The following is a 27,782-nucleotide window of genomic DNA, read 5'->3' on the forward strand; positions in this document are numbered from 1 at the left end:
GGAGCGCCTTGTTCTCTTTGTCTCCCGCTTCATTCCCCAAGCACTCGGCCAGGACAGATGTCATTTAGGACCTCAGTTGCCACCAGCTGGACAGAGGGACTTGGGTCTTTCTTGAGGACCTGGAGAGCTGAAATGACAGAGGACAACATGTTAGTGTACAGACTGTCAAATCACAGCTAAGCGTGACCACAGAATCTTGAAGTACCAGAGCAGAATGATCACATGGTAAAATGTGAAACTGGGCTCAGTCCTTCTATTGGGATGGAAAATACATGAGAGATGAATATGCCTCACTTTTCATATTGTCACCTGTGCCTGAAATAGCTGGAGACTTACTACCTCTGAATACCACGCTACAGAAGCTCTCCAATTTTAAGAAAGCTTTAGGTTCCTCCATTGGCTCCCTTCCATGCTCCCAACAAGCGGGGAGGCCCTGACTCGACCAGAAAGTCATCCACTCTGCTGTAAATGGAAGAAGGTCCATTGTTTCAATAGCTTCCACTTTTAAGTTTATTTTCCTTCTCTATTCAGGAGCCACTGTCTGAGCTCCAATAACCCTGGAATTGAACAGAGGCCAGGTCCAAGCTGGTTTGTGCAGGATGCAGGGCACCTACTGGAAGAAAAATTGCTGGTGGGAAATTGGGAGTAGCAGAAAGTGGCTACAATTTCTCCTCACCTGGGGAGTCCACAGAGAGCCAATAAAGCCCAAAGAGTGGATAGCACTGGCTGCGGAGGGGGCCTTGCCAGAACAACCAGGAGATGCACGGACTCACATCACACCCTCTGCAGCTGCCTCCTTCAGGGGAAATTAAAGCTGACTTTCTACTGGGCAAGAGTGAATTTGTCCTTTGGTGTGTGGCTGATGCACTTTGCACCAGTGGTATCGGTTACTGCTGCTTGTCAGCTAAATTCCTTTAGAACTCACGGATGAGCAGAACTTCAGCTGTATTTATTACTTACACATCAGCAGATGTTCCAGGTCTTGCCATTTCATACGCTGCCTGTCTATGTGTTCCAGGATGATGCCTAAATACACAATGGAAAACAAACAACAACCATAAAACCTTCCCTTGTTGAGTGCAAAGTGATATTAGCAGCCCCTAGACAGGTCTTTGGCCTCTCCTACTGTGGGCCTAAGGGTGAGCTGTGGGCAAGAGGATGCTAGTGCAGTTTAGAGTCCACACTGAAGAGAATGAGAAAGACTTTTTTTTTAAGAATGTTTACACAAAACCCATTTGCTTTAAAGAGTCTGTGTTCCTCTTGCCACTGCTGTCAGTTATTGGAGACATACTAAGCTAGTGTCTTGGTCTAGTGGTCTGAGCAAAGGACTGGGGCCAGGAATAAGTGAGTTCTAAGCAGGGATCCCACAAGGTGACTGATAGGTGAGACTTAGGCCACAATGCCTGCCTGTCTCACCTGGGTATGCTTGGGAGAAGAGGGCACAGGGCCAAAGCGGAGGAACCTTTTGCCTCCTTGACAAGGTGGTGTGGCCAGGAACCTGAAACAGCAGGCGCTGAGGGCAGGTGGGCTGCATGCCTCCCAATGATGAAGTAGTAGTGAAGAGCACTGAGCAACACTGTGGGTGGGTCTGCACTTTGAGCGAGGGGGATCACTCCCAGTTCAATGGGACAGGCCCACTCTAGCTCGGACAGCGCTCGCATGCTAAAATTAGAATGTAGCTAAAGCAGCACGAGCAGTGGGAGGAGCTAGCCACCTTGAGAATCGACTTTGGGGTTTGGATGGGATCATACTTGGGGCGGTTAAACCTCCTGCTGCTCCTGCCATCGCAGCTACTCTCTATTTTTAGCACTCAGGGCTAGTGCGGGTATGTCTCATCAAGCTGGGAATTAGACCCCCAGCTCCAAGTGTAAACATGCCCTATGAGACAGTGTCCCAGCCTCTACGACTAAATGACTGCACCGTGCTCTCCCTGCAACAATCCCAAAGCACTTTATAGCAAGTCATGATTTCCTCCGACCACCACACTGGAGAGATAGGGATATTAACATCCCCATTTATGTATGGGAAGCTGAGGCACAGAGAGATTAATGGCAGCTCAGTGCTGCACAGTGGGATTTTTTTCTCTCTCCCTCAATGGGAATACCAAAAGGGACACTGGGCATCATCTCTCACCAGCTAAGTTGGCTGCAACTGCCCGGATCTCTTCCCAGCTGCTACAGAAGTATGTGATGGTGCTTTTGTACAAGTTCTCCAGCAGCTCGGCATTCTCTTTGGCCTAGAGGAAATCAGGGACACATGAGCTCTCTCTGGCTAGAAGAGCCCTTTGACTGCCAGCACATGCTTTTACGAGCCACAGGTAAATCAGAGAAAGAACAGGTGACTGGGTGGACGTGGGGAAAATGGGGATCTGTGGCAGATTTACATTTCCCGTCACCCTCAGTCATATATCCCACTCTGACCGTTATTTCCATTACCCATCACACATCCTCCCCACACCTCTACACCACCACATGCCACTCCAGTCAAGAATCTCAGACACTTCAACAGCTCACTCACAAGGTGTCTGCAAATGTCCACCTGGAGCTCTTCAGGCTTCAGCTCGGCTGTACCATCAAGGTGTTGATTCACGGCAGCTTGGAGCCTCTTCAGTCCCAAAAACGGGACACAGAGGTGAAACGTAGCTCTGCATTCCTGAAAAAAAGAAAGCGTGTCACACCATTTCATTGTTCCCTACTGAGTGCTATGGTCATTCAAAGGGAACTCATCTGCTTGACTGCTCATCTATTCCAGGATAAAAAGGGATTCATCTGGATGTAATTGGCAGAAAACATGCAGGAATGACTAATAGAGGGGAGAGCTTCCACTGCAACCTGGAGGTAGCATCAATGTCTTTTTGGAACAGATCTACCTAGGAAAGCTGCTTCACCAGGTCTCTCTTCTGTTCTGGGGAGGCAGGGGCCTGGGATGCAGAGACAGACAGGAATAGAGAGCTGTCGGGCTCAGACCCATGACCTATCCTGGATTCTGGTGAGGCAGCCATGGACCAACCTGGCGGGAACTGACTCAGCAGGAGGGCAATGAACTGAGGGGAGAATTTGGGCCTCCAGAGCAGGCAGGAATAGCAGAGCTCCCCTGGCATTGGGAGGAAAATTCCTTTGGCTTAGTAAATAAGTCACTCTCGGTCTTACCACTGAAACCCTGGGGTTCGGGTCTTGCAGGTGCAGCAGAAGTGTGACCCAGCTCTGTCTAACCTGCTCGGCGAAATAGCCCTTCCATTTTCTTTTGGTCAGGCGGGCCAGGATGCCAAATAGGACAAAGGACAATAAACGAAGAGCATCGTCCTCCTACAGCCAAGAAAGCCCCACAAGTTAGTAACTAAGGGACAATCACATCATGTACCTCGCACAGCCATCTCTTCTACGCTAAAGTCGAGGGATTCCAACTACAGCTAGTCGGAAACACTTTCATGAACTAATTTTTGATTCGAATTTGCTGATTCATCAAACTATTTTAGCGACAGTTCCATTTGGATGAAATTCCTCCAGAAGCCAGGCAGGGTCCTTAGAAACCTGCCTGCTGTCTTGCCAGTGCACCCATTCAGCTCCTTGGAAGCCCATCTAGCAGGCTGACTGGGATCGTGGGCTTCCAAACCCCCAGCGTCTGGGACCCTGGCTCTCAAATTTGCAACTCCCTGGCACTTCTAGCTCCCACAGTTTCCTGGGTTCCCAGCACCGGGATAGTCTGAGAGCAGACTGCCCGGACCCAAGGCTTTCAACAGAGCTCGGCTGAGAATAGTCATTGTGTTTCACAAAGAGTTTTGAAGTTTGGGGAGAGGGATTCCCACAAATAGGAACAAAACCAAAATTTGAAATCTCAAAATTCTCTGCAAAACGGAATCATTCCAACCCTCTCACGTAAAAATGGTATAGAGCAGGCCCAACACTCTCTATTGTACCTTGGAACCCACTTTTCATGGTTATCTAGCTACCTAATCTAGTATTCAGACTTTCTTTGAGGTTCTCAGTGGCAAGAAAGAAGAACAGAAGGGGGAGACTGTGGGAGCAGGGATGTCATCCCCATCCTCCTAATGTTCTCCTCCTCCGTAAAACACCTCTCTTCCCTGGGGCCGAAACATCTCTTCACTCTGACATGAGCAATGCCCAGGGAGTAAATGGAGTCTAAATCAAGATCGGTTGAACTGGGGCTGGAGAGTTCTGGTCACATACATTGTCAAAGTAGGTCCGGATCCGCTGGGTGAGGTCTCTGAAGGAAGAACCTATGTCCTTCTCTTTCAGCTCCTTCAGGACTTTGGCCACTGCTTTCATGCTCTCGCCAATGACTTCAGAACTGAAAGGGTCACTTAAGGCCCTGATCAGTATGACCATAAGAAACTTCTTGTGCTTTTTCACCTGGACAAACATACGACATTAAAGAACACTTATCACTGATCACACTTCTAATACGTTTTCTTTAGCAGTTATGAAACTGTGGGGATTTCATCTCCCCCTCCCACCCCCCGGAGACCTATAGCTATATTTCAGACCAGCTTCGAGCTACAATGAGCCAAACTTGGTGCCATAATACACCTGTGTCATCCTATTATTAGATTCCTAGTTACTTAGATTCCAAGGCCAAAAGGAACCCTTGTGATTATCCGGTCTGACCTCCTGCATAACATTGAACTTCCCCGAAATAGTCTCTGTTGGAACTAGAGTGTATCTTTTAGAAAAACGTTCAATCTTGATTTTAAAATTGCTAGTGACGGAGAATCCACTACAACCCTTGGTAAATTGTTCCAATGGTTAATTAAAATTACCATTAAAAATCAATGCCTTATTACCAGTCTGAATTAGTCTAGCTTCATTTTCCCCCATTGAATCTTCTTATCCCTTTGTTGGCTAATGGGAAGAACCCATTCTCAAAATGTGTTCCCCATGTGAGTAGTTCTAGACTGTCCTCAAGTCACTCCTTAACCTTCTCTTTGTAAAGCTAAATAGATTGAGCTCCGTGAGTCTATCACTAGAGGTATCTTTTCCAGTCCTTTGAGAATTCTTGGGACTCTTCTCTGAATCCTCTCTAATTTATCAGCATCCTTCTTGAATTGTGGACACCTGATCTGGGCACAGCATTCCAGCCGTGCTCACATGAGTGTCATATTCAGAGGGAAAAGAACTTCTTTACTCTTAGTCAAGATTCCTCTCTTTCTGCCTCTAAGGATCATTTCAGCCCTTTTGGCCACAACTTCGCATTGGGACACCTTATGTTCAACTGATTCTCTGCCATGACTCAAGTGGTTTTCAGCATCATTGCTTCTTGGGATAGAGTCTCTCATCCTGTAAGTATGGCCTGCATTTTTTGTTCCTAGATGGAGACATTTACACATGGTCATATTAAAGTGCACAGATTGTTTGCTTATGCCCAGCTTAGCAAAGGATCTAGCTTGCTCTGTATTGACTGCAAAGAGGTTACTCGGGTATGTGAGAGAGCAGAATTTGGCCTAGTGCATTGTGTGCAGCCTCTGTAAACTCCGAACAACTATTTCCCTTGGTTTCTCTAGTTATGCTGCATTCTAGTCAGTATTCTCTCTTACCTTCTCAGGCGCCCCATAGACTAAATTTCCCAGGCCTCTTACAGCCATCTGCCGGACAATGCTGTTCCTATCATGGGACTTTTCTTCCAAGATGTGTAAGACTGGCTTAAGGAACTTCTTCTCCCTGAGCATGGGATCACTCATTAGCTGAAAGAAAATCAACCTGTCCATTAGCCCCAATAGAATCATTAAGATTGGGAATAGAATTTGAGCAGACATGTCATACACTAAAAACAACAAGGAGTCCTCCTACAGCCCCACTCTTGAGGATACAGACAAATATGGCTACCCCTCTGATACTTGGCACATAATACACTCTAACTTTAGTATTCCACACAAATGAGAAAGGTCTACAAAACATGGAGCTTTCCTTTTGGGCACTAGAATAGGGATCCACTCACCTCTTGAGAGCCTCTTAGTGGCTGGGTATGGTATCACAGTCCTTTTCTCACCCCTGGTGCACCCTGCCAGCCGTCCTCAGTGAGTCTTCCGGGGCTCAGGCCTCTGGCTGAGTCCCAAAGTCCAAATGAACCCCTTCTGGGGTAGTCAAGAACAGTCCCATTGCCCTCACTAGGGTCTCCAGCCCCAACTCTGGGTCCTTTACATTCTGCCCTTTGTTCAAGCTCTCCATTAGCATTGTCCCCTCCATGGGGCTTAGGCCACTGTTGGTGGTAGGGGAACCTGGGCCTGCTCCTAACTCTGGGTTCCAAACCATGGATCCTATAAACAGGAGCTAGGCACTGCTTGATTTCAGTTCATTGTCGCTTCTTCCTACCGGCCACTTTTAGCTTCACCCTCACCTCAGGGTTAAAGTTCTTTGGGACTCTCTTCCTGAAAACCCAGCTTAAGTAAAGGCTGCCAGAATCAAACTCTGGCTGTCCCCTGAATTTCTGTGGCCAGAGAGCAGCGCCCTTTCTTGCCCCTCCAGTTCCTGCCAGGAACTGACCTGCTAAAGCCCTTCAGCGCCTTTTAGCCGAGCCTGAGGGGCTCGGATTGGCTGCTTTCATGAGGCCTCTCTAGACAGACCCAGATTGGGGGCTCTTTTCCTGGGGCAGGGTGTAGTAGGACCACGGGGCCTCCTGTAAGGAGCCTTAAAGCCCAGGTACAGCTCATCACAGGCACAGAGAGGTTGTTTTTCTTAGAACCAGATAAGCCCCAAAGATAGTTGCTTAGCATAAGTGGGAAATATGATGCAGATGTTGGAGGAAGACTGTGGAAAGGGAGGATGCTCCAGCAGGTATCCCCACACTAGTCTAGGACTTAGGAGACCCAGGTTCCATTTCCTGCTCCCTCAAAGACTTCCTGTGTGACCTTGGGCAAGTCACTTAGCCCTTCTGTGCATCAGTTCCCTGCCTGTAAAATAGGAAACATAGTGCTTCCCTACCTCGCAGGAGTGTGGTGGGGATACAGACATTAAAGAGTTTGGAGGTCCTCAGATACTAGAGTAATGAGAACCTAAGATAGACATTAATGTAGTTGTAGGTTGCTTGGTTGGTAGTATTAGGACGCTCGGTTCATTCAGAAGATGTGCTGAGCTAAACCAAAATCAGGAGCTGTTGGTTAGGATCAGCACTAGGACTTGGCAGAAGAGGTCCACTCATCCAAACTCTGTCCGTATCTCTCTCAGCCAGCACCTGTGGTTGTGTAGCTAGTATAGGCAATGACGGCAATAAAAACCACAGAGAGAGAAGGACTCAGAAAGGTATCGTGAAGTTCCTGGTGAGGTTTCCATATAAAGGAGGACCTCTTCTACTGTCTAAAATGACAATTCCTCCTATGAACTGAACTGTACAACTCCCGAAAGAAAGGCAGACAAGAGTCTAATGGTGAAACTGCTCTTCAGAGCCCTGTGTCTTACCTGGGCAAGGAAAGCTGTGCTGGTGACTCGGTGGTTTTCTGAGGGGGAATTCACCCAGGGGAGGAGGCTCTGTATGATCTCAGGTGTTATGAGTCCAGATCTTAGCAGAATACTGGAAGACAAAAGAAACTGCTCATGGGCTAGATTGCACACTTCAAAAACTCAGCTGCTCTGAGCATACAGCTCTGATAGCTAGGAGTGGGAGCTGTGTGTTTCCACCCAGGACACCCCCGCACTCCCCGCCCACAAAGCTATAAATGGGAGGTTCCCTCTCAGCCACTCTATTGGCTACTCATTCCCAAGGATAAAATGATGCCTCCTAGATCTCTTACCTCACCAGCAGACACACTCCCTCATGGTGAGTCTTGGGGTTTTCCACAAGAGTCCAAGTCCTCTGCTTCCTGAGCGCTCTCACCAGTCTCTCATTCCCACCCTTGAAAAGCACAACTTCTAATGCTTTGATAGGAAGCCTGGGGAAAGAGAGGCACAGAACTGCAGCAATCAGGAGGAAGGTGCAGCTTGAACAGAGAGTCAGGAAGCCCCGGTTACTTCTCAGGTCTGCGGTTCAATCGGCAGTTCATCCATTGGCAATGTCCTGGACACCAGTGTCCCTGGAAGGACTTGATGCTGGGAGGTAAGTTTCAGTCTCATACATCTCATAGGACTAGTTTTGCTAGGGACAAAATTTTGCAGTCCTTTTTCTCTTTCTGCAAGGAGTATGGGCACTAGCAGAGTACAGTGATATGGAAAAGATACATGATCAGGACCCAGAAACAGGGGGCATAGAGTGTGGTGATCACTAATGGACATTTTGGGGTCATATCTCCAGATATGAGGTGACAGAGTGCTGAGGGTTTGCACTTGAGTCAGCACTCTGGTCACTATTCGTACTACTTCGGTTCCTCACAGAAGGCCTAATTGGATAGAGGTGTACCCGATTACGAGGTCAGATTGGGGCTAGTGAGTCAAGGAACCAATCATTCCATTAACAGGGAAACTGTATAAAAGGACATGGGCAGGAGCCCTTTGAGGGGAACAGACAGAGAAAGAAACTTGGGTGACCAGATGTCCCAATATTTGGGGCTTTATCTTATACAGGTGCCTATTCCCTCCCCCCCCCCACCCCCATCCTGATTTTTCACACTTGCTGTCTGGTCACCCTAAGAGAAACAGAAAGACAAAAAGCTAGGAGAGCCTGACAAAGTGAGGTCTCTGAGTGGAAACACCTTACCCCCCACCTGACTTTTGGAGAAGAGTTTAGAAAGTTGAGATACAATATAAAGGTGCTATGTATTGGTAGGGGGATTAAATAGACTATACGTTGGTGTTTACAAGCAAAAAAGTCTCAACGCGGTCTGTGTTTGTGGAAGACGTGGGGGTGTAACACCCCTCTCTGTCACAGCTGGGGGCTCATCAGGGATTTCCCTGTTATCTATGCAAATGGAGAGCCTGTTGGAGAAGCCGGTGTAGAGGTTTGGCAGTCCAGGTGATGGAGGGAACACTGAAATGGGTGATGAAGCAGCAAAGAGAAGTGTAGAACAGGGGTTCTCAACCTTTCCGTTTCTGAGCCTCCCCCCACCCTCAACATGCTAGAAATACTCCGTGGCCCAGTTCCAGGCCTCTGCCCCGCCAGGCATCAGAGTTTGGGGCTCCTGGCTCCAGATTTTAACCCCACAGGGTGCAGGGGCTTGGGGCTTTAGTGCAGGTGCTGGGCTCAAGGCTTCAGCTTTCTGCCCTGAGCCCCAGCTAGTCTAAAGCCAACCCTGCTTGGCAGACCCCCTAAAACCGGCCCGGTTGAGAACTGCTGGTGTAGAACAGTGGTCTCCAAACGTTTTGGCTCTCGCACCCCCAGGGTGACCTGCCGCAGACACGCCACCGATGGAAGACCCGCCGCAGGCGGGCCGCCAGAGGGGAGCACCAGCCGTGGACGTGCAGAGCTGCTGCCAAAGGAAAAAAATGGCGGAATGCAGTCCGGCGGCGCTACTGCTCCCACGCACCCCCCGGGATCATCCCGCACACCCTAGTTTGGAGATCACTGGTGTAGAGGACCCGACAGACCTTCCAACAATCCCAGCAGGCAGAAAAACAGCCTTTCCTTGCCTGGGAGGTTTAACAGCAAAAGAGTCGGCAGGAATTTATACGGGAGCAAGCCCAGGTCTGGCAACAACTCCTCCAAAGTTTGGTGAGTCCCGTGACAGGAAATGGAAACCAGGCACAGGAGATCAGACTGTAAAATGGGACCTGCGAACAACCCCGATGTGTTTTTGGTTACTCTTCAAGGAGGAGCAGTGAGACCTCCTAGGGACAGAACAATGTGGGCCCTTCAGCTGACACCCTATTTAACCGGGGAAGCACATATAGGGCTTTTAGTGATGAGCAGGCAAGAGATTATGACATGATTAAGGCAGCCATGCTGGACGAGGTGGGGCCTGTCCACAGAAAAGTACTGCCAGAAATGTAGAGTTGAAAGATGGATTGAGGGATTATGCCTCTGTGCATTTGGACAGAAATTAAAAGATTGGGCCACTCATTGGTAAGGCCAGATACTCAGACTGTGGGGGAGATCATGGACTCCATGGTTCTGGAAGTTTCTTCAGAGTCTCCCTGAGCATACCCGAGTATGGGTTCTGTGGCGCCAGCCAGTTCATCTGGACCCCACAGTTAAAGTGAGAGGAATTTGCAGAGGCGGACATTCCCAGAGTGAATCAGTGGTTTAAGGGACTAGATCTGAGAAGGACCAGAGTGCCTACTGCTGGGAAGGGCAGCAAGAAGAAGAGGGAGGAGCCTCAAGGAACTGTAGTGGGAGCTTGGCCTACGGTGTGCTTCCGACATGGACCTGAAGGACATCTAAAAAGAGACTGTCCGAAAATGGACTGTGGGTTTGCCCAGTTTTGTGGTTGGGACAAGACTCCTAGGCAGGGAAGAAAAAAGAAAGTACCTACCGTATCGGTCTGGGTAGGGAGGAGCCACCAAAGGGACTAATGGACACAGCTTCATCCTGTTTGCTAATCAGGCAGGAGTTAGTGAAACCCCACTGGATACTTCCCAGAGGTAGGATCAAAACTGAATACCAGGTCCATGGGGACAATAAATTCTGCCCAATGGCAGAGGTGACTCTGAAAATTAAGGGGAAGTTTAGGCAGAAACATGTAGGGGTAGTGGATGGATTGCCCCACTGCCTTCGACTGGGCATAGGCTGGAATCCCTTTCTAACAGGGACACCAAGGCAGGTATGGAGGCCCAGGAGGGTGGAAATAAAACCTGAAGGGCCAGGTAAAGAGGAAATATACGTAAAGGGGCTGGAGGAACCTAGACACGAAAGTATAGACAAGAGGGAGGAGAAAGAAAACAAAGGTCAAGCGTAAAGGTGACTTAAGATCATCCATTGGGGTCAAACAGTCATCAAAGCCCTTACCACCAGCATCTCAGGAGCAGGCATCCCTAGAACACTTTGGAGGGACTCAGAGCAGTCTGTGTCCATGGAAGAGGCCGGGGCACAGCCTACCACCCCGTCACATATAGGTACCTAAAATGGGCCTGCACATGGGCCAACAGCATGAGCAGAATATATACTCGTGTCTGCAGCACCAGCTGGGTACCCATCCATCTGAACAAATTCAAGTTTTGTGGACAAAACTGAGGCACCCATCTTGAAAACCTGACCCACTGTGGCCACTACATAAGATCAGCCTTACTGGGTCAGTCCAATGGTCCATCTAGTCCAGTACACTGTCTTCCAACAGTGGTCAATGCCAGCTTCTTCAGCAGGAATGAACAGAACAGGGCAATCATGAAATGATCCAATCCCTGTTGTCCAGTCTCAGTTTCTGGCGGTCAGAGGCCTAGGGACACCCAGAGCTTGGGGTTGCATCCCTGACCATCTTGTCTAATAGCCATTGATGGACCTGTTCTCCATGAACTTATCTCATTCTTTTTTTTTTTTAAACCCAGTTATACTTTTGGCCTTCACAACACCCCTTGGCAATGAGTTCCACAGGTTGACTGTGTGTTGTGTGAAGTAGTACTTCCTTATGTTTATTTGATACCTGCTGCCCATCCGTGAACAGAGCTGAGATCCTGGTTTCCTAGGAAAATTCAGAGACATTATAAAACCATGAAGTCTGTAATTTGAGCACCTTGTTGGCATGGAATAAAGAAACACAACAAGAAGAGAAACTAATAATGTTGTCAGATTGGTGGGAAATGTACATGAATGTGCTACCAGAGCTGAAGTCAACTGAGGACTCAGGAATCTTAGTGTTAACTGGCGAGAGCACAGAGTGGGTGCCGAGGGGCCTGGTACGTACATTCTAGCTCACTAAAAGATTGCCCCATGAGTCTCAAATAAAAGCCCATGTCACCAATATCATTGTGAAACGCATGTACAGATGCTGTGTCAAGAGTCATGGATATGCATTGAAAATTACATTCTTAGGATCTGTGTCTTGGGACTAGTCACCAGGAAAGGTGACAAAATGGTTTTCTTTCAGGCAAGAAATGTTTATCCATCTCTTTGTTTACATGTACATTAAGCATGTAGGGTTCACATTCAGTTGAGAAGGACTGTGAGAACTTCAAAGAAAGAAAAGTAGCAGGAAGTAGACAGGGGGTGGGGACCCAATTTTGGGGTATACATCAAAGGTTTGCTCTAGTCTATTTGGGGGACATCTTTCACTTAGGAAGTAGATGGACCGCGAATTTGCTTCATGAAAGAGGGGTTGCGATCAGGCTTGGTTGAGAACTTTGGGTGAGAAACATCTTTAGACAGGAGGTTAACCTGTTGGTTAAGTTTAGTTTCTAGGAGCAGGATATGATTTCATTTGAAATGTAACCATTTTTGGCTTGCATTCTTACTCACGGTCACTGGAATCTCTGTTCTTTGAGAATCTCGGTTCTTGTTTTCACTAGAAATATATCTAGGTGCTGTGAGTTTTGCAGTACAGAGTATAAGTATCTAGTGTAGAGTCTAAAGTAGAAGTAATAAACTGGTGTGTCCTGTTCCATTGGGAACAGCAGGCCTGATCATTCTGTGGGAGTTCAGTGGATAAAGGTCTGGACACTCTACGGAATGGTCAGAAGACTCGGGGGTTGGTGTGTGCCTGTCATTAACCTGTACAAAGAGACTGAGGTCTGAGGAGGCCTGGGTGGCAGCGTTTGTTTTGCCGGAGCCTGGTAGTTTCAGGGAACTGACCCACAGCAGGCACAGACAAGACTTCCTCACTCGAAGGGCATGTGATGGTAAGGTGCCTCGTAACCCTGGGAACTCCTGGGGAGCGTCACACAACTCTACTGGAATTCTCTTTGTTTCTCTCCCTTCCTTCTAATTACCGGCAAGGGTTGCCCTCCGTAAGTTGTGGCCCTTCTCGGATTTTGCTCGGGCTGCTTCTCGTTGGCAAAGGCAGCTTTTGTCCAAGGGTTTGGCTGACCTGCTGCAGGAGAACAGGAAACAACTCTGGGAGCAGTTCCTGCACAGCTTTGCTCGACTGCAGGGCTGACACCACCTCAAAGATGGCACATGTTGCCTGAAAGGAGAGCATGGTAAAAAAGGAGATCTCTTCCCAACACCATCGCACCCTCTCTCCCAGTCTGATATCTGCTGTACTAAATTCTCCCTTCTGCCAGTAACTTGAATGACAGCGAGCAACTTGCTTAACTCGTGGCTCACTTTCCCACATCTGTACAAATGTGTATGACCTCCCAAGGCATGCTGTGAGTCCAAAGGAAGATTTGCAAAGCACTGTGAGAAACCTGCTCCAAAGACTTTCTAATGGCCAGATAGTATTAAGGAAATGAGTAACGTAGCTAAAACTGCCGTATTTGGTCCACAGACAGCAGAGCCGGACTCAGGGAAACAGTCCATCAGAGGAGAAGTGCCCACACACCAATATTATACCACACTTCCTGCTTTCCATCAGCAGGATTATCACAGGGCACAGGAAAGCCTGAAAGACGTGTCTGTCATCTAACTTACTGAGAGAGGTTCAGCAGCTGCCAAATGCCTGTCAATTTCTGTCTCTGAGGTGATGCTGCCTTCTGTTCTTGTTGGAGTCTTTATCTTCTCTATTAGGGCTCGTAGGACTTGAGTGGCAAGCAAGGGGTCTCCCCCCAGAGATCTCCACAGCTCAGCGGTGTCACTGTAGTTTAACAGAAGTTACAGGTGAGCCCTGGACACTTTTGTGGCTCACACTGAATGCGTCATATTTTAGTAAAGACCAAATGTTCTCCTTGCCTATGATGAGAGAGTTAGGAGTCCTGTCCTCCTTTAACTCTCCTTGTGTTTCAATATTGAGTTTCCAGTTACAGAACTAAGTTAAGTGACCTAGTCTTCCTGCAGCCTAACCATTAATACTAGACTTTAGAAGGACAGGACGCAGAACGCCAACCTCACTTCCTGTTTTCTCCACTTCCCAGTCAATATGGAATCATGAGCATGTGGCTCCCAAAGATCTAGGGTTTGGAAGGCAAGTGGATGAAAAAAAAGCCAGATTCCTACTCGATGGACATACAACTATGAGAACGAATATTCATGGCCATCCTATGTCCCCTTCACAAATGGTGTCCCTACCCTCTGTTTGCCAGAAGCTGGGACTGGGCAACAGGGGATGGATCACTTGACAATGACCTGTTGTGTTCATTTCCTCTGGGGCATGTGGCACTGCTCACGGTCGCAAGACAGACTACTGGGCTAGATGGCCTTTTGGTCTGACCCAGTATGGCTGTTCTTATGGTCTTAGATTCCAGCACTGATAACTGATAACTCAGTTAGGGATCTTTAAACGAAATGATGGATCTGCTTCCAGTCCACTTTTAAGTACCAAGGATGGCAACTCTGCTCTAGCAGCCACACCCTCACTGATGCCAAGCAGAGGTCTGATGATAATATTGACCCTAGTCTTTGCAATCGGCCAGGGATTTGCACTTGAAGCTGTCATGCTACCAGGAAACCAACAGCCACTGCTCATTTCCAGAGTGAGCTCAATTCAGGCGTCTAGAGAGGTAGATGTTTCCAACAATACACTCCAGTTATGCCAGTAAAGATAGGTCTTTAGGATGTCAAAGCAGCTATTAATGAATGGAAACAGAATGACACTTAATTTCTCTCCGCACCCCACCTTAACATGTTCTTGGACCTTCCTGCAGAAAGAGCCAGGCTATTAACCCTTAGGAATGATCCCAAACTGTCTGCTGCTTAAATGAAGCCCTACATCTCCTAGTAAAGCTGTGGAATCCATGTTTTACCAAGATGAATGCAATAGGTAGCGGTATATACCTGTCCATCGGCAGACCTTTGCTGAGGAGGCTGGAGATCATTGCCTCTTGGTGATGGTGAGCTAGAATGGACACTGCCTCCACGAGGAACTGCCTCAACCTGCCCTCCTGGATAGTAGGCATGTGGCGATATAGTATAGCCAGGATATCGGGCACCTGGAAGGAACAAAACCAGAAAGAAATGTCCCTTTTTCTTTCTCTCCATTCAGTCTACAGAATCAAAACCTTTCTTTAGCCATTTGCTGCTTTTTTAGAAATGCCTCACTTCAAGAAGCAAATGTTCAAATACGTCTGCGTAACTTGAACCCACACAAATTGCCCACTCACGGCTGTAAAAATTAACACTGACACACACATAGACATACCAGGTAATTTAATGTGGTGGTGCCCAGCTATGCATTACATAAACCAGTTCACATGCACAAAAGGCGGCTTTGCTTGCCCAGATTTTGCAGGTGTGATTTAAGCAGCCAAATCTGACCATTTGCCTCGAAGAATGCAGAGCTCATCAACAACCACAAGCACAAACTATGCAAGTGCTTTAAAGACAGTGTGTAAATGCCTGGGATTATGAACAGGGGACTACCTCTCATATTCATTCCTAGCCCTTCACATCTTCAAAACACTGTGCAAACATGGCAGTTCTGCTGCGAGGGTTCCCTGTCCTGAGGCCTTTCACCAGCCTTGTTAGAAGATTTGTGGAGTGCTCCTTTCATCTAGCCCTAATGCACTGGGCTCCAGAATAAGGCATATAAATAGTGGATCCCAAAGACACTAGAGTTTTCTCCCTCCCTCCTTCTCTTCTTAAAGGGTAGGTCTACACTGCAAAAAAAATCCCACAGCACTGAGTTTCAGAGCTCAGGTCAACCTGGGACTGTGGGGCTTGCACGATGGGGCTAAAAGTGGAGCTGTTCCTGCTCGGGCAGGAGCCCAGGCTCAGAAACCTGGCAAGAGGCTGGCAATAGCCCAGTGCTCTTTTTAATCCATGTAGCCCTTAACCATAGGCCTCCTAATACCTGGAGGCCTCCAAGTGCCAGTCATTCTGTCTTCTTGTATTTTCCCCAGAGTCTGTTTTCTCAAGTCTTTCTTGGCTGAATACTGTGGCAACAAGCTAGACCAATAAACAACCAACCATCTTCCTTTTCCCTTGGATTATCTCGGTCTACTGCTATTGATTCTGCCATTGCCTATCTTAGGGTAGAAACAGAGATGGAATCGACTCTATGTCCGAGGGGGAGAAACAGCAAGATTTTTCTTCCTTACACATGAGGGCAAAGATCAAAAAGCCTAGAGTTCAGGCAGAAAAGCTCTCCAGTTCCCAGTTTTACCTTGTCCAGCATGGCATCTCCACGCTCCATCAGGATGATCTTCATCCACAGTCCAGCTGCCGCGGCACAGGTGGGGCTAGCAGACAGCAGACCACCCAATGTGGCCTCAATAAAGTCTGTGGCCTGTTCCGAGGGAAAGTACTCACTAACAATCTGGGAACAAATCAAAAACAGGAGAGACCGCAATGATGTTTGGCTCCAGCACTTTTAAAAATGGAAAAAAAGATACATGCATCAGCAGATGGTGAATTAGCCTCCTGTCTAGCTCGCCATTTGGGATTACAATTCTCTCTCTAGTCTATAGACTACATTTTTGTCTTCTACACTAATGATATCAGGTTAGAGGCAAAGACTCTGTTGCACAGTGAGCACAACATTGTACTGGATATGCAGGAGGTAAGATTCCCCTTTGTAGTCTCTTACATACACTGCATCTTTTTACAGCACATAGAATTCACTCAAGAGAGGCGTGCACACAAATATCGGCGAAGGCAAACCCACAAGGTGACAGAATGAATCCTGGGTGGTTTCTCAGCTTGATGTTCCACTAACACAGTTTTTCTCCTGGATGGCTGGATGGCAGGGCTGGCTCCAGGCTCCCGCCGAGGAAGCTCGTGCTTGGTGCGGCAGATTGCAAGGGGCGGTGTTCCAGCCAAGCTTAGGGCGGCATGGGGGCTCTTTTATTTCATTATTTTTTGTGCTTCACCGCTCCGGATCAGTGAAAAAGCAAGAGCTGGCCCTGCTGGATAGGTACATGTGTGCGTGTGCATTTTCATGGGCGTGCAACATTCTGTGGAATCTGGTTTTTACGTGGCATTCAGAGCACACATCTATGAAAAGCATCTTGCTGGTTACTAGCAACCAATGCCCCACTCCAACAGCTCTCTCCAAGTATGGAAAGGCATCATGAAAGAGCAAATGTCAAATGAACGGTGGCCGGTCATTCGCACATCCGCACAAGCTTTTTGAGTCAGTTACCCTGGCCATTTTGGAAGATGCCTGAAACAGAGCCTCGGGGTCTGGAGCTGTTACTGCTTCACGGAGACATCTCAACTCCTCCTCTGCTGAGCCCAGGTTTATGGACTGGCCTGGAGTGGAGAAAAGGAGAAAAAGTACTGTAACGATTAAGGAAACTGAACCCCTACTGCATGGTTCTTCATACGGGAGGATCCATGTGCTATGTTGTCATCAGCATAGTGTAAAATCTTGGCCCCATTGAAGTCAATGGCAAAACTCCTGGTGACTGGAATGGAGTCGGGATTACACCCTGAAATGTCTGAACGTTGCCAGTCGTGGTATGTTATTGTGAATGATCCAGGATTGAACAAGCTCTGTGTTCAGCTTGGAGCAGCTTTCTGTGGGTGCCTGGTTTCAGTAGTCTCTCTGCTCTCACTATTTACATCTCAGCTCCTATTCAAGTGCAACTCATGCAGGTAGATCAGAGGTTCCAGTTTAGAGGTGAATCCCTCCCCCAAACTCTCCTTGTAAAAGAGACGGGGATAGACAAAAAACTTCGGCAAGAAACCCAGGCTCATCAGTCACTTCTAAACAATGCTGGGATTACTATGTTGTACATTCAAAGGTTGGAGTCCCTTATTCTGTTTCTGAATCACCAACACTGTTTTTAGGATTGATTAAGAATAATTGGAAATAGGGTGACCAGGGGTCCCGATTTTATAGGGACAGTCCCCATTTTGGGGTCTTTTTCTTATATAGACTCCCCTTCCCCCCCCACCCCCTGTCCCGAGGTTTCACATTTGCTGTCTGGTCACCCTCATTGGAAATGGCCTTAAACGATAACCAAGCTCTATCCTTTAACATCTAACCATTAGGTGAAAAGAATATCCTACTCTTTCACAAAGGGGAAAAATGGCCTCTACTTACTCCAATAGCTCTGAATGCTCATGACAGAGGGCTGCTGGAAGAACTTTTTGTTTACAGAATTATTCCAGGAAACTTCTCCAATACAGTCAGTGGCAGGGGAAAGAGAATGAAAATGTTTAGTACCAAGGGCTTGTCTCCATGGAGATATTCAAGAAAGCTAATCCACATTCATTTTCAAAATGCATTAGTTAAACTTCATTCAACACCTATGGGGACACACTTATTTAGAATTAAAGTGGCCTTCATTCAGGTTAGTTTCATTCATGGAATTCACTACAATTAATAAGGCCCATTTTAATTCAGAATCCGAGCACCCACACATGTGTTTAATGCCATTTACCTCATGCACTTTAAATGGACACCTTTAGTTCATTTGGATTAACTTTCCTTAGTGTCCCTGTGTAGACAAGCCCTAAGGAATTTAGCGCTTATCTACCTGTATGCAGACCATTGATTAGTTGTACAGTTCCCAAAAGTGTGCTAGGCTCTTTACACATCAGAATCTTCTCTTCTAATGAGGTATTTACAAGATGCCCACCATTCTGTTATCTAAGCAACAACAGACAGGACAGAAAGAACTAGATAGGCAGAGAAATGGACATTACAACAGTGAAAGAAGGTGAAGAATTCCTTATACCTGCTAACGGTCTCCTCACCTTGTATACAGAGAAGGCAGCTGATACAGTCAACCACCCACTGACGGGACGTGGCCAGCGAATCACAGCTGAATGGTGCTATTTTTCCAATCAGAGATCCAAACCGATCAAAAGTTCCCTGAGTCTAATGAAAAAAGAATGAAGAACGAAGAATGAATGGCCTCCAGTTGGACTAGACTTCACTTGCCATCCTTATTGTTCAGACCAGTCAGCTCTGTGTTTTTGGGGAACCAGGGCGCAGTATCTAGCCTGTCTGACTCATGAAAGACACCCCCCGCCCCCACCAGTCTCTGTTTGAACCAAAACCCATCAGAGAAAAGGCTTGCAGAGAACAATGAAGGGTGTTGGGAGTCACACCTAGACCCCTCCGGAGAAGGGTGACAAGATTAAGACATCTCCATTTGCATACAGAATGAAGAACAGAGACAACTCCCCTAGCCTCATCTGCATGAAAGATGGGATAGGAATTAGCATGAAGAATGAGGAACAGAGAACCGCACTCAACTCTGGGACCAGAAAAGCAGGGACGCACTGCATCATGGGAATCCCTGCTCCAGATGCTAATGAACCTACGCCTGCACACACCTAGCTCAGCAATTATCAGACCAATTCTAGTAATAAATCTTTGTTATCCTAAAATACTGAAGCAGCCTAGTTGCCTTGTGAGCTCCCTGGAAAAAACCACCACCCATAGCCAAGAGCGATCAGCTCCTATTGTCTAGCCTAAAGAAAACCCTTGAAAACCCATCAGTTTACCCATAAACAAATCTAGTGTTCTCCCTTGAACCGTTGTATTTTCTCTACAAAACCCCCTACCTATGCCCAAGTAACGGTTCTGATGTATAGACCCAAACTCTGCTTCAGTTCCACTGGGATTCCATCTCCTGACTGATTGTGCGGGGGGCTCTGCCTGTCTCCAGCACTCAGGACCCTGAGCTACCACCATCACCTGGGAACCCCAACCAGTTCAAGCCTCGTGGAGTGGGTGAGATTCCCCCCCCCCCGTCCCTCCGTTTTTTTTTTCTTCCTCAGATATTAACCTTTCAAATGTAACCATTATGATTGTTTAGCCCTCCTTGTGTAGTTATCACTATTATTCAACAAATAACTTTTATGGTTCAGCTGGTTGCTTCTCTCTCTCTCTCTCTCTCTCTCTCTCTCTCTCCAAATTTTACTCTGTATTTTCCGCTTCCCCCATTTACTCTGCAGCAACCCTTCTTTTACCTAAGCTAAAGATCCCGGTAGTGCCCAAAAATACTGTGGGGTTTGCTCATGAAGTGGGTCACTACCAGTACAATTGTAACGTGAAAGTGGGATAGGGATGTGTTAAACTTGGGGCACATAAGAGGGGAGCAGCTGGAAGTGCTGCGTAACCCAGCCCAGTGAGCACAGGGACATACGAGAGGATCAGCTGGAGAGGGCTGATGGACCTGGTCCGCTCAGACTTGCTCTGCTAGTGTGTGCGTGCGTGCGCGCGTGCTCATCTAGTTCTAGGGCGGGAGGGACCCAGCCCTGGGGAACCGAGGTCCTGCAGGGTAGCTCCATTGGGAGGGCACTTGCAGAAGGAAGGAGTAGAGCTCCATAGGAACACACAAGTGACATAAGCAGACAGTAATAGAATTACAGACCCTCCCCCTCTCCCCAAGAAGAGTAACCCTAACCAATGAGCCTACCACAAAAGTAACAGGCACATCTGGTAACACTGTGCCCCTGATTCCTGTACTGTACTGGGTAATGCACATTGGAAAACATAATCCCAATTGTACATACAAATGGATGGGGTCTAAATGAGCTGTTATCACTCAAGAAAGAGACCTCAGAGTCATCGTGTGCAGTTCTCTGAAAGCATCCGCTCAACATGCAGTCAAAAAAGCTAACAACATGTTAGGAACCCTTAGGAAAGGGATCGATAAGAAGACAGCAAATATCATTATGCCACGATATGAATCTACAGGACCCCCACACCTTGAATACTGCGTGCAGTTTTGGTCATCTCATCTCAAAAAAGATGCGTTAGAATGGGAAGAAATACGGAGAAGAGCAACCAAAATTAGGCCTATGGGATAACTTCTCACCCAAGGGAGATTAAAAAAAGAGCGACGTTTCAGCTTGGAAAAGAGACGACTAAGAGGGAATATGCTAGAGGTCTATAAAATCATGACTGGTGTAGAGAAAGTCAATAAGGAAGTGTTATTTAGCCCTTCACCTAACACAAGACCAAGGGGTCCCCCAATGAAATTAATAGGCAGCAGGTTTCAAACAAACCAAAGGAAGCATTTCTTCACACAATGCAGTTAGAAGACAGGATACTGGGCCAGATGAACCATTCTTTTGCGGGAGGCAGGTTAGCCATTCTTATGTTTTATGTTCTTAGCTAGTTAAATAGAAATTTTCCTTTACCATCCTGGGAGCCTAAGAACCAAGAATGCATTTGTGACACTGGCAGACCAGGCAACCTGTGTATGACCCATAATAACTTAACAAGAGGCACTTCCACTGTATCAAGACAAAAAGAAAAGGAGTACTTGTGGCACCTTAGAGACTAACCAATTTATTTGAGCATAAGCTTTCGTGAGCTACAGCTCACTTCATCAGATGCATACTGTGGAAACTGCAGAAGACATTATATACACAGAGACCATGAAACAATACCTCCTCCCATCCCACTCTCCTGCTGGTAATAGCTTATCTAAAGAGATCACTCTCCTTATAATGTGTATGATAATCAAGTTGGGCCATTATGCTTTTGATTTTGTCTCCTTGGATTAGAAACATGGATACATTTAACACCGGCAGGAGAATGACATGCCTTCTCTATTCTGCAGTCTCTCATCTGGATCGGAATGAAAGCTCCACCCAGATATCCATTCATCCCATAACACTGAAAAAATTGAAATAGTTCACTGTTCCACACACAATCTTACCGTAGCATTCTGATCACTGAGAGTGGATTTCACTGCCTTCACAATCAGAAGCTTTTTACCTCTTGTCTCAGGCACTGAAAGATAAGGAGAGGTGTACAGTACTTCTTTGTTCCACACACACTCACTTTCCACACTGGAATTAATCCTGGATTTCAAAGGGCCCTACTTAAGAATAGTACCAAGCTTCTCTCCTCTACAGAATCAGTGGGGAAAACGTAGGACCAGATTCTGGTCTCAGTTGCACCAGTGTAAATCTAAAGTCATTCCATTTCTCTAAATAGTGCCATCCTACTACCATGATGGAAATATTATAAAGGGGTTTGATAGACTGAGGTGACTGAAGTTAATCTGTGTTTACACCGGCATAACAGGACTCAGAATCTAGTCTAGAGTGTATAATACTTAGGATTCTCGAGTCAGGAGTATTATTCTATTTTTATCTGATTATTATTAACATGCATTAGCCCCAAGTTAACTTCTGTATTTGAAGTTGAAAAAGACCTTGACAAATATCTTGGGCTACATTCAGCACTTAGTTGAACCTGTTGATTTCCATATGGGGCCATATGGGAGTAACTTAGGGCAGCATTTGGTCCCTTAGTGGATCTCCAAACCACTGGTGACTGTGTGTTCTAGAGCCTTTGTGCCCCAGGTGCAGAGGTGATGAGTCTGTTGCAGCCCTGCCGTGCCGTGCCTACAGAGCCTTGGTTCTTTAGCTCAATCTCTAGTAGCTCAAGCTTTTAGCTCTGGATGTCCTCAACTCAACCCTCAGCATGTCGGCCAAGAGGGCAGCTGGCACAGTTGCTCCTGTGTTACTTACAGTGAGCCCCAACAATAGCTCTCAGGAGCTCTAAAGACGCCACACGAACGGCCTCATGCTCAATCTCCTGCTGCTTGTGTAGAAATGCCAGCAGATCATCAGGAGAAGAACGGGCTACAAGGGAAGAAATCACATCCTCACTGTCTGCAGAACTCTTCTTCTTACCGTGCCTCACAAAGGTAAGGAAGTAACAAAGAAACCACTGTGTAACTCAGAGTCTCTTCCCCTTACCTAGCAGAAGTACACAATGGAACAGCTCTTTGTGGTTTTCTATGCTGAGCTGCTTAGCTGGAGAAGAGATCTGGGGGAAGAAGGGAAATGGTCAAAGAAAAACTAATCAGAAGCAATGGAAAAGAAAAATGTTCAATTAATTTCTAAGCTTCCACTTCCTGCTGGTCCAACTAGAGGTCTGAACCCCAGGGAGATGGTCCTGCATGCACAGCAAGACTCAAAGACAATGACCACTACATTAGATAAGAGAAGCTAAAGTGTTTTGAGCAGCAGAGCTGACCTAATCAAGACCCAGCCACAGTTTTTACTTTACAACTCTGACTCCCCCTGGTAATCGGCTTATGGTGAAATTGCTTTACAAACTGAGCTGGATAGTAGCTAAGAAAATGAGAGCGCTCCCTGCTTACTCTTGAGCCTGCAGAAATCAGTAAGGCATGAGGAGGTCCCCAGGCTCTGCACGATCATTCCATCAATTTTTCAGTGTTAATATGCTTCAGATCTGCTGTGCCTAAGCTCAAGGGATCCAAGCAAAACCACTCCTCACCTGGTTGTGCAGAGCACTGCAGATGGCTTGAAACTTCCCTTTAGGTAGAGGGATCTTATATTCACCAGAGACCTCCAAGAGCTGGCTCAGACTCTGCAACAGAGGGCGAAAGTCAGATGGTGGGCACACAAAGGAGCCATATGTAGTGACTGAAGCAGATTCAGGGGATTCCTAGATTCCAAGGCCAGACCGGATTCTTGCCATCATCTAGTCTGACCTCCGGTCGGTATGACACATGCCATAGACCTTGCCCAGAATAATTCCCAGAGCAGAGCTTTTAGAAAAACATACCAATCCTGACTGAAAAATCGTCAGAATCCGCCTCGGCCCTTGATAAATGGCTCTAATGGTTAATTATCTCACCATTAAAAATGTACGCCGTATTTCCAGTCTGAAAGTGTCTAGCTTCAGTTTCTAGCCATTGGATCAAGTGACATCTTTCTCTGCTAGACGGAAGAGCCCATTAGATAATAGGAGTCCCTCATGTAAGATATTATATAGACTGTAATTAAGTCACCCTGTCACAGGATAGGTCCACCCCATCAGGGTGGTATCAGGTTGAGGAGGAATTGAAGTAGATCTGGAGTGGCCCAACTGGCCTAGTCTCCCTAGCTACCACAGCAGTCCGGGCTCCTAGGGCAGCATCGCCTAATGGTCAGGATCAGTGCAGCAGCCCTTGGGTGAGGGTCCGCAGCCCAACAGCCTGAGTCACTCGGGCTGCCCTTCTAGGGATGGCAGTGCGGCCTAGTGGCTAAAGTCAATAGACCCACCCTTGGCTGCAGGGCAATGCGGCCTAGTGGCCAGAGTCGATAGAACCACCTTTTGTGGCAGGGAAGTGTTGCCTAGTGGTGAGCCCTTCTCAACTGGGTCCTACCTATTCCACAGGGCCCCAGCCCAGGGCGCAGGGGTATCTGCCACCAACTCAGCGGGGATCCTTCCAAAGCATGCTGAGTCAAGCCCGCTACCTCAACTGGATCAATGCTTCGTCCACCTAGGCTGCTTCCCACCCGTTCTTCCGCAGCTGGGAGTCTCAGGGATTCTGGGGTCTCTCCTCCATCTCTGGCATTGGGTGCCTGGGGGTCAGCTGCAGCCACAGTCCGGCTGGCCTCTGAATCCTGGAGCACTGGCAGTCTCTCTGCAGGAGCCTGCAATGCGCCTCCGCTCCCTTCGGCAGCCATCCCAGCCTGAGCTGAGCGGCTCTCTTTTGTATCCTGGGTCCAGCTGAAGCATGCCCAGCAGAGATGAGGGGGCATGGCCTCCTCCGCACACAAAGCATGATTAACCCCTGCTGAACCAATGCGGGGTAGGTAAACCCCATCACACACCCTTTTACTTTCTGTGTATTAAACTAAATAGATTGACTTCCTTGATTCTCCCTCTGTAAGGCATGTTTTCTAATCCTTTCGTCACTGTGGCTCTTCTGTCAATTTATCAACACCCTTTTTGAATTGCGGGCACTAGAACTGGACACAGGATTCCAACAGTCGTCAGACAAGTGCCACATTTAGAGGTAAAATAACCACTGTGCTCCTCCTTGAGATTCCCCTTTTTATGCATCCCAGCTTTCGCTTTTTTGGCCACAGCATGAGTTCATGTTCAGCTGATTATGGCCCATGACCCCCAAAATCTTCTTCAGAGTCACTGCTTCCCAGGACAGCATCCCCCATCATGTATGTGTAGCCTAAATCCCTTGTGCCTAGACGCATACATTTACATTCAGCCGTATTTAAAGGCATATTCTTTCTTTGCGCCCAGTTTGCTAAGTGATCTAGATCACTCTGAATCCATGAGCTGTCCTCTCCATTATTTACCATTCCCCATTTTTATCTCATCTGCCAACTTTATCAGTGATGATCTTATGTCCTCTGCCAGGTTATTGATTAAAAAAAAGGTGAAAATCAAATTCCTTCCTGCAGCTAACACACTTTTCTCCTTTGCTGCTTGAAGCTTCCAGGATGTCTCGGATGCCATCTACATATTTTACTATGTTTATACAGTTGTGTAGTGCCCTGATGCTATCAAACAAGTCCATGATGCATTGGTTCCCTCCAAATCATGGGTATTTCAACCCCCAAAGTGACCACATACTCTGTACTAGAAAGCTTCAACCAACATAGACGGTGAGTAAATATCACTACCAAGAAGTTAGAGCTGTCTCTTGACTTCATTTACAACTGTGTAGCCCCACTGAAGACAGAATATGGCCCCTTACTTCTCGCTCATGTGGTACTGAGGGGGGATGAAATAGAGAGACAAGGTGAGTGAGACAATATCTTCAATTAGATTATCACACCCACCTTGTCGCTCCAATATGTTGGACCAACATGGCTACAACAGCACTGCATAGAACGGTAGATGAAACAGACGGGCAATGATTTTATATCTATCGAGTTATGCAATGCAAAGCAATGACCCTCAAGCCTCCTTATTATTAATTTTCAACCGTTGACAGTTGGCTTGGTACCGACAAGAGACAACATATGGTAGCCCCTGCTCTGAGGAGCTTATGATCTAAAAGAGAGACACAGAGTTGACAGGATGTTTTGGGAAATCACAAGGAGGGAGTATCTTGTTGTGCAGGTGTTTTGTTTTTTATCTCCTTCTCCTCCTCCCCAGGAAACAGAGGATGCTTTTCATCAGAGGCAGTTACCTACAAATCTTGTTGCCTGGGTCACCATGTGTATAAACCCAGAACTTGTGTGCCTATTTATTATCTAACAAGTCACTATCTAGACCAGGAAACCCCACTGGCAGCAAATTCCTCCTGCAGTTCATACATGCACACACAGAGACAGTTACCTTAATGAGTGGTACCTCACCTTGGTGACGTGCAAAACATCAATTTCCTCCTTATATTGCTCAAGGAGCCATGAGATCTCTTTAAATATCGGATTTTGCGGCCCCTTTTTGTGTAGCAGGATGCCCATCATGGGACCAAGGGCTTTGATGATGGCCTGCTTGAGCTGCATAGATGAGACACAGAATTTATGTTCCTACGAATTCATTTAATATCTTCCAATAGGCACACCTTTTCTACTTCTAATGAGTGCAGTTTCCCTTGTTCCACTGTCGGAACGGTCCTATCCCAATATTTCCTGGTAAAGAACCAGGACTCGTAGGGTTGGTGTCAGGATTATATTCTAGTGCACCTCACAACTAGACCAGGTAAAATATTTCCCCAGATTAGTATGCATTCTAGGCCAACTCATCCCTGCTGTAACTCCACTGGGGCTGAATGGACTTAGACCAGGAATTAATTTAGCCCACTATCCCGGGTTCATCTGCACATTAGGTGCACAAAACTAGACTCCATGTACACTGGGTACAGACCGAATTTCCATGATGTGGTGACATTATAAACGTATGGGTTTTCGATGTTTTACTTGACAATCTGTTCCATCCAAAAGGACCTACCCTTAAATGCCATCATCACAAAGAGTGCCAGACACACAGAATGTAACATCACAATTTCCGCTAAAGGTTTAGAAAGCCAGCAATTCTCACCTCCAGCTCCTCACAGGTCAGCCAGTTGCTGGTCACATGACAATATAAGGGAAGAATTTGATTGCAGAATTGTGATTCACCCATTCTGGGGAATGGGCACTTTTCCCAGTTCATAAAATATACATTCACTGCCCTTGACCATTTTTCCAGAACTGCACGGAAGGAGAGAAGACAGGCAATGTGAAAAGGACATAGTAGTAATGAGGAGAAGTTGCTTTCTCAGAGAAGACACCCAGGCCTATCGTTTACTCCAATTCCATGGCAGCTACTGCTCAGTTCAGGACTAGATGCTGAAATCCCATATCAATTTGGAGCTATTTCTCTTTCCCCCATTCCATTTCTTGTTTCTTAAAAGGCTTTTTTCTTTGTACATCTCTCCATCTTTTTTCAATTACCATCATTTGAAGACTCTCGTCCCCTGCAGTTATTGTTTATTCAACCCGAACACTGTATGATTTCATCCTGAGTTACAGTTTGTCTGAAAGATGTTCAGTGCCCCTAACTGCCATTGGCTTTCCTGGGATTTGAAGGTAGTGGGGAGCACTTTGCCCTAAAAGTAGGTGTGTCTAGTGTCCTTGCTAAGACAAATTAGGGCCCAATCCTGTTCTCTATGAAGTGGATGGCAAAATTCCCATTTCCCTCAAGGGCACAGGATTAACCCCTTAGTGAGCATCACCTGAAAAGCAAAGGAAGAGAGAAGTGGAGAAGACAGAGAAAGAGGGTGAAAGGAGATGATGATGATGAAGAAACTGAGGAGAGAGAATGGGTGGAGGAGTGGGAAACAGGGGATTTTTAAATGTACAGTAATGAAATCTGCTCCCTTCACCTCCTCCCCCAGGAGCCTCCTGGCAGAGGGGCAGCTTCAGCCTTTGTGTCTGTTTATTTTAAACGATATGTGTGAGTCATAAAGGGCCTGAACTTACAAATGCTCAGCACCTCCTGCAAAGTAAGGAGCACTCTCAACTTCACTGAGTGCCATGGGAGCCAAGGAACGCAGCACCTGGTGCAATCCAGGGAAGGGAGCACAGTTCAGGGCCTGTTTGCAAACTTGGTCAGTCACTTAAATCTGTACCAAGACCCCCTAAATATCCATTTGGGGCACCTACAGGAAGTGCTGGCACTTACCACCACAAAATGCTTGTCTCATCCTGCTGTCCTTGACTAACTCCAACATGGAGATCATGTCGTTCAGGATCACTCCCACAAAAGGGAT

The 27,782-nt window shown here is 47.0% G+C and overlaps 1 protein-coding gene across 1 annotated transcript; it reads right to left on the minus strand.

The window, feature by feature from the left end:
* Positions 1-27,782, minus strand: LOC141975064 (maestro heat-like repeat-containing protein family member 2B). The gene is made up of 20 exons (XM_074935231.1): positions 27,695-27,782; positions 26,570-26,721; positions 25,885-26,028; positions 23,066-23,158; positions 22,522-22,591; positions 22,291-22,404; positions 21,471-21,544; positions 18,547-18,670; positions 16,985-17,094; positions 16,007-16,159; positions 14,680-14,834; positions 7,742-7,879; positions 7,410-7,521; positions 5,552-5,698; positions 4,188-4,370; positions 3,150-3,305; positions 2,518-2,652; positions 2,134-2,236; positions 961-1,026; positions 1-127 (listed from the first exon to the last, which is right to left on the minus strand). Exons 1-20 carry the CDS (start codon positions 27,750-27,752, stop codon positions 30-32), a joined length of 2,385 nt encoding a protein of 794 aa, XP_074791332.1. The 5' UTR covers positions 27,753-27,782; the 3' UTR covers positions 1-29.

Source organism: Natator depressus, chromosome 20, assembly GCF_965152275.1.
Source record: "Natator depressus isolate rNatDep1 chromosome 20, rNatDep2.hap1, whole genome shotgun sequence".
Lineage (NCBI taxonomy): Eukaryota > Metazoa > Chordata > Testudines > Cheloniidae > Natator > Natator depressus.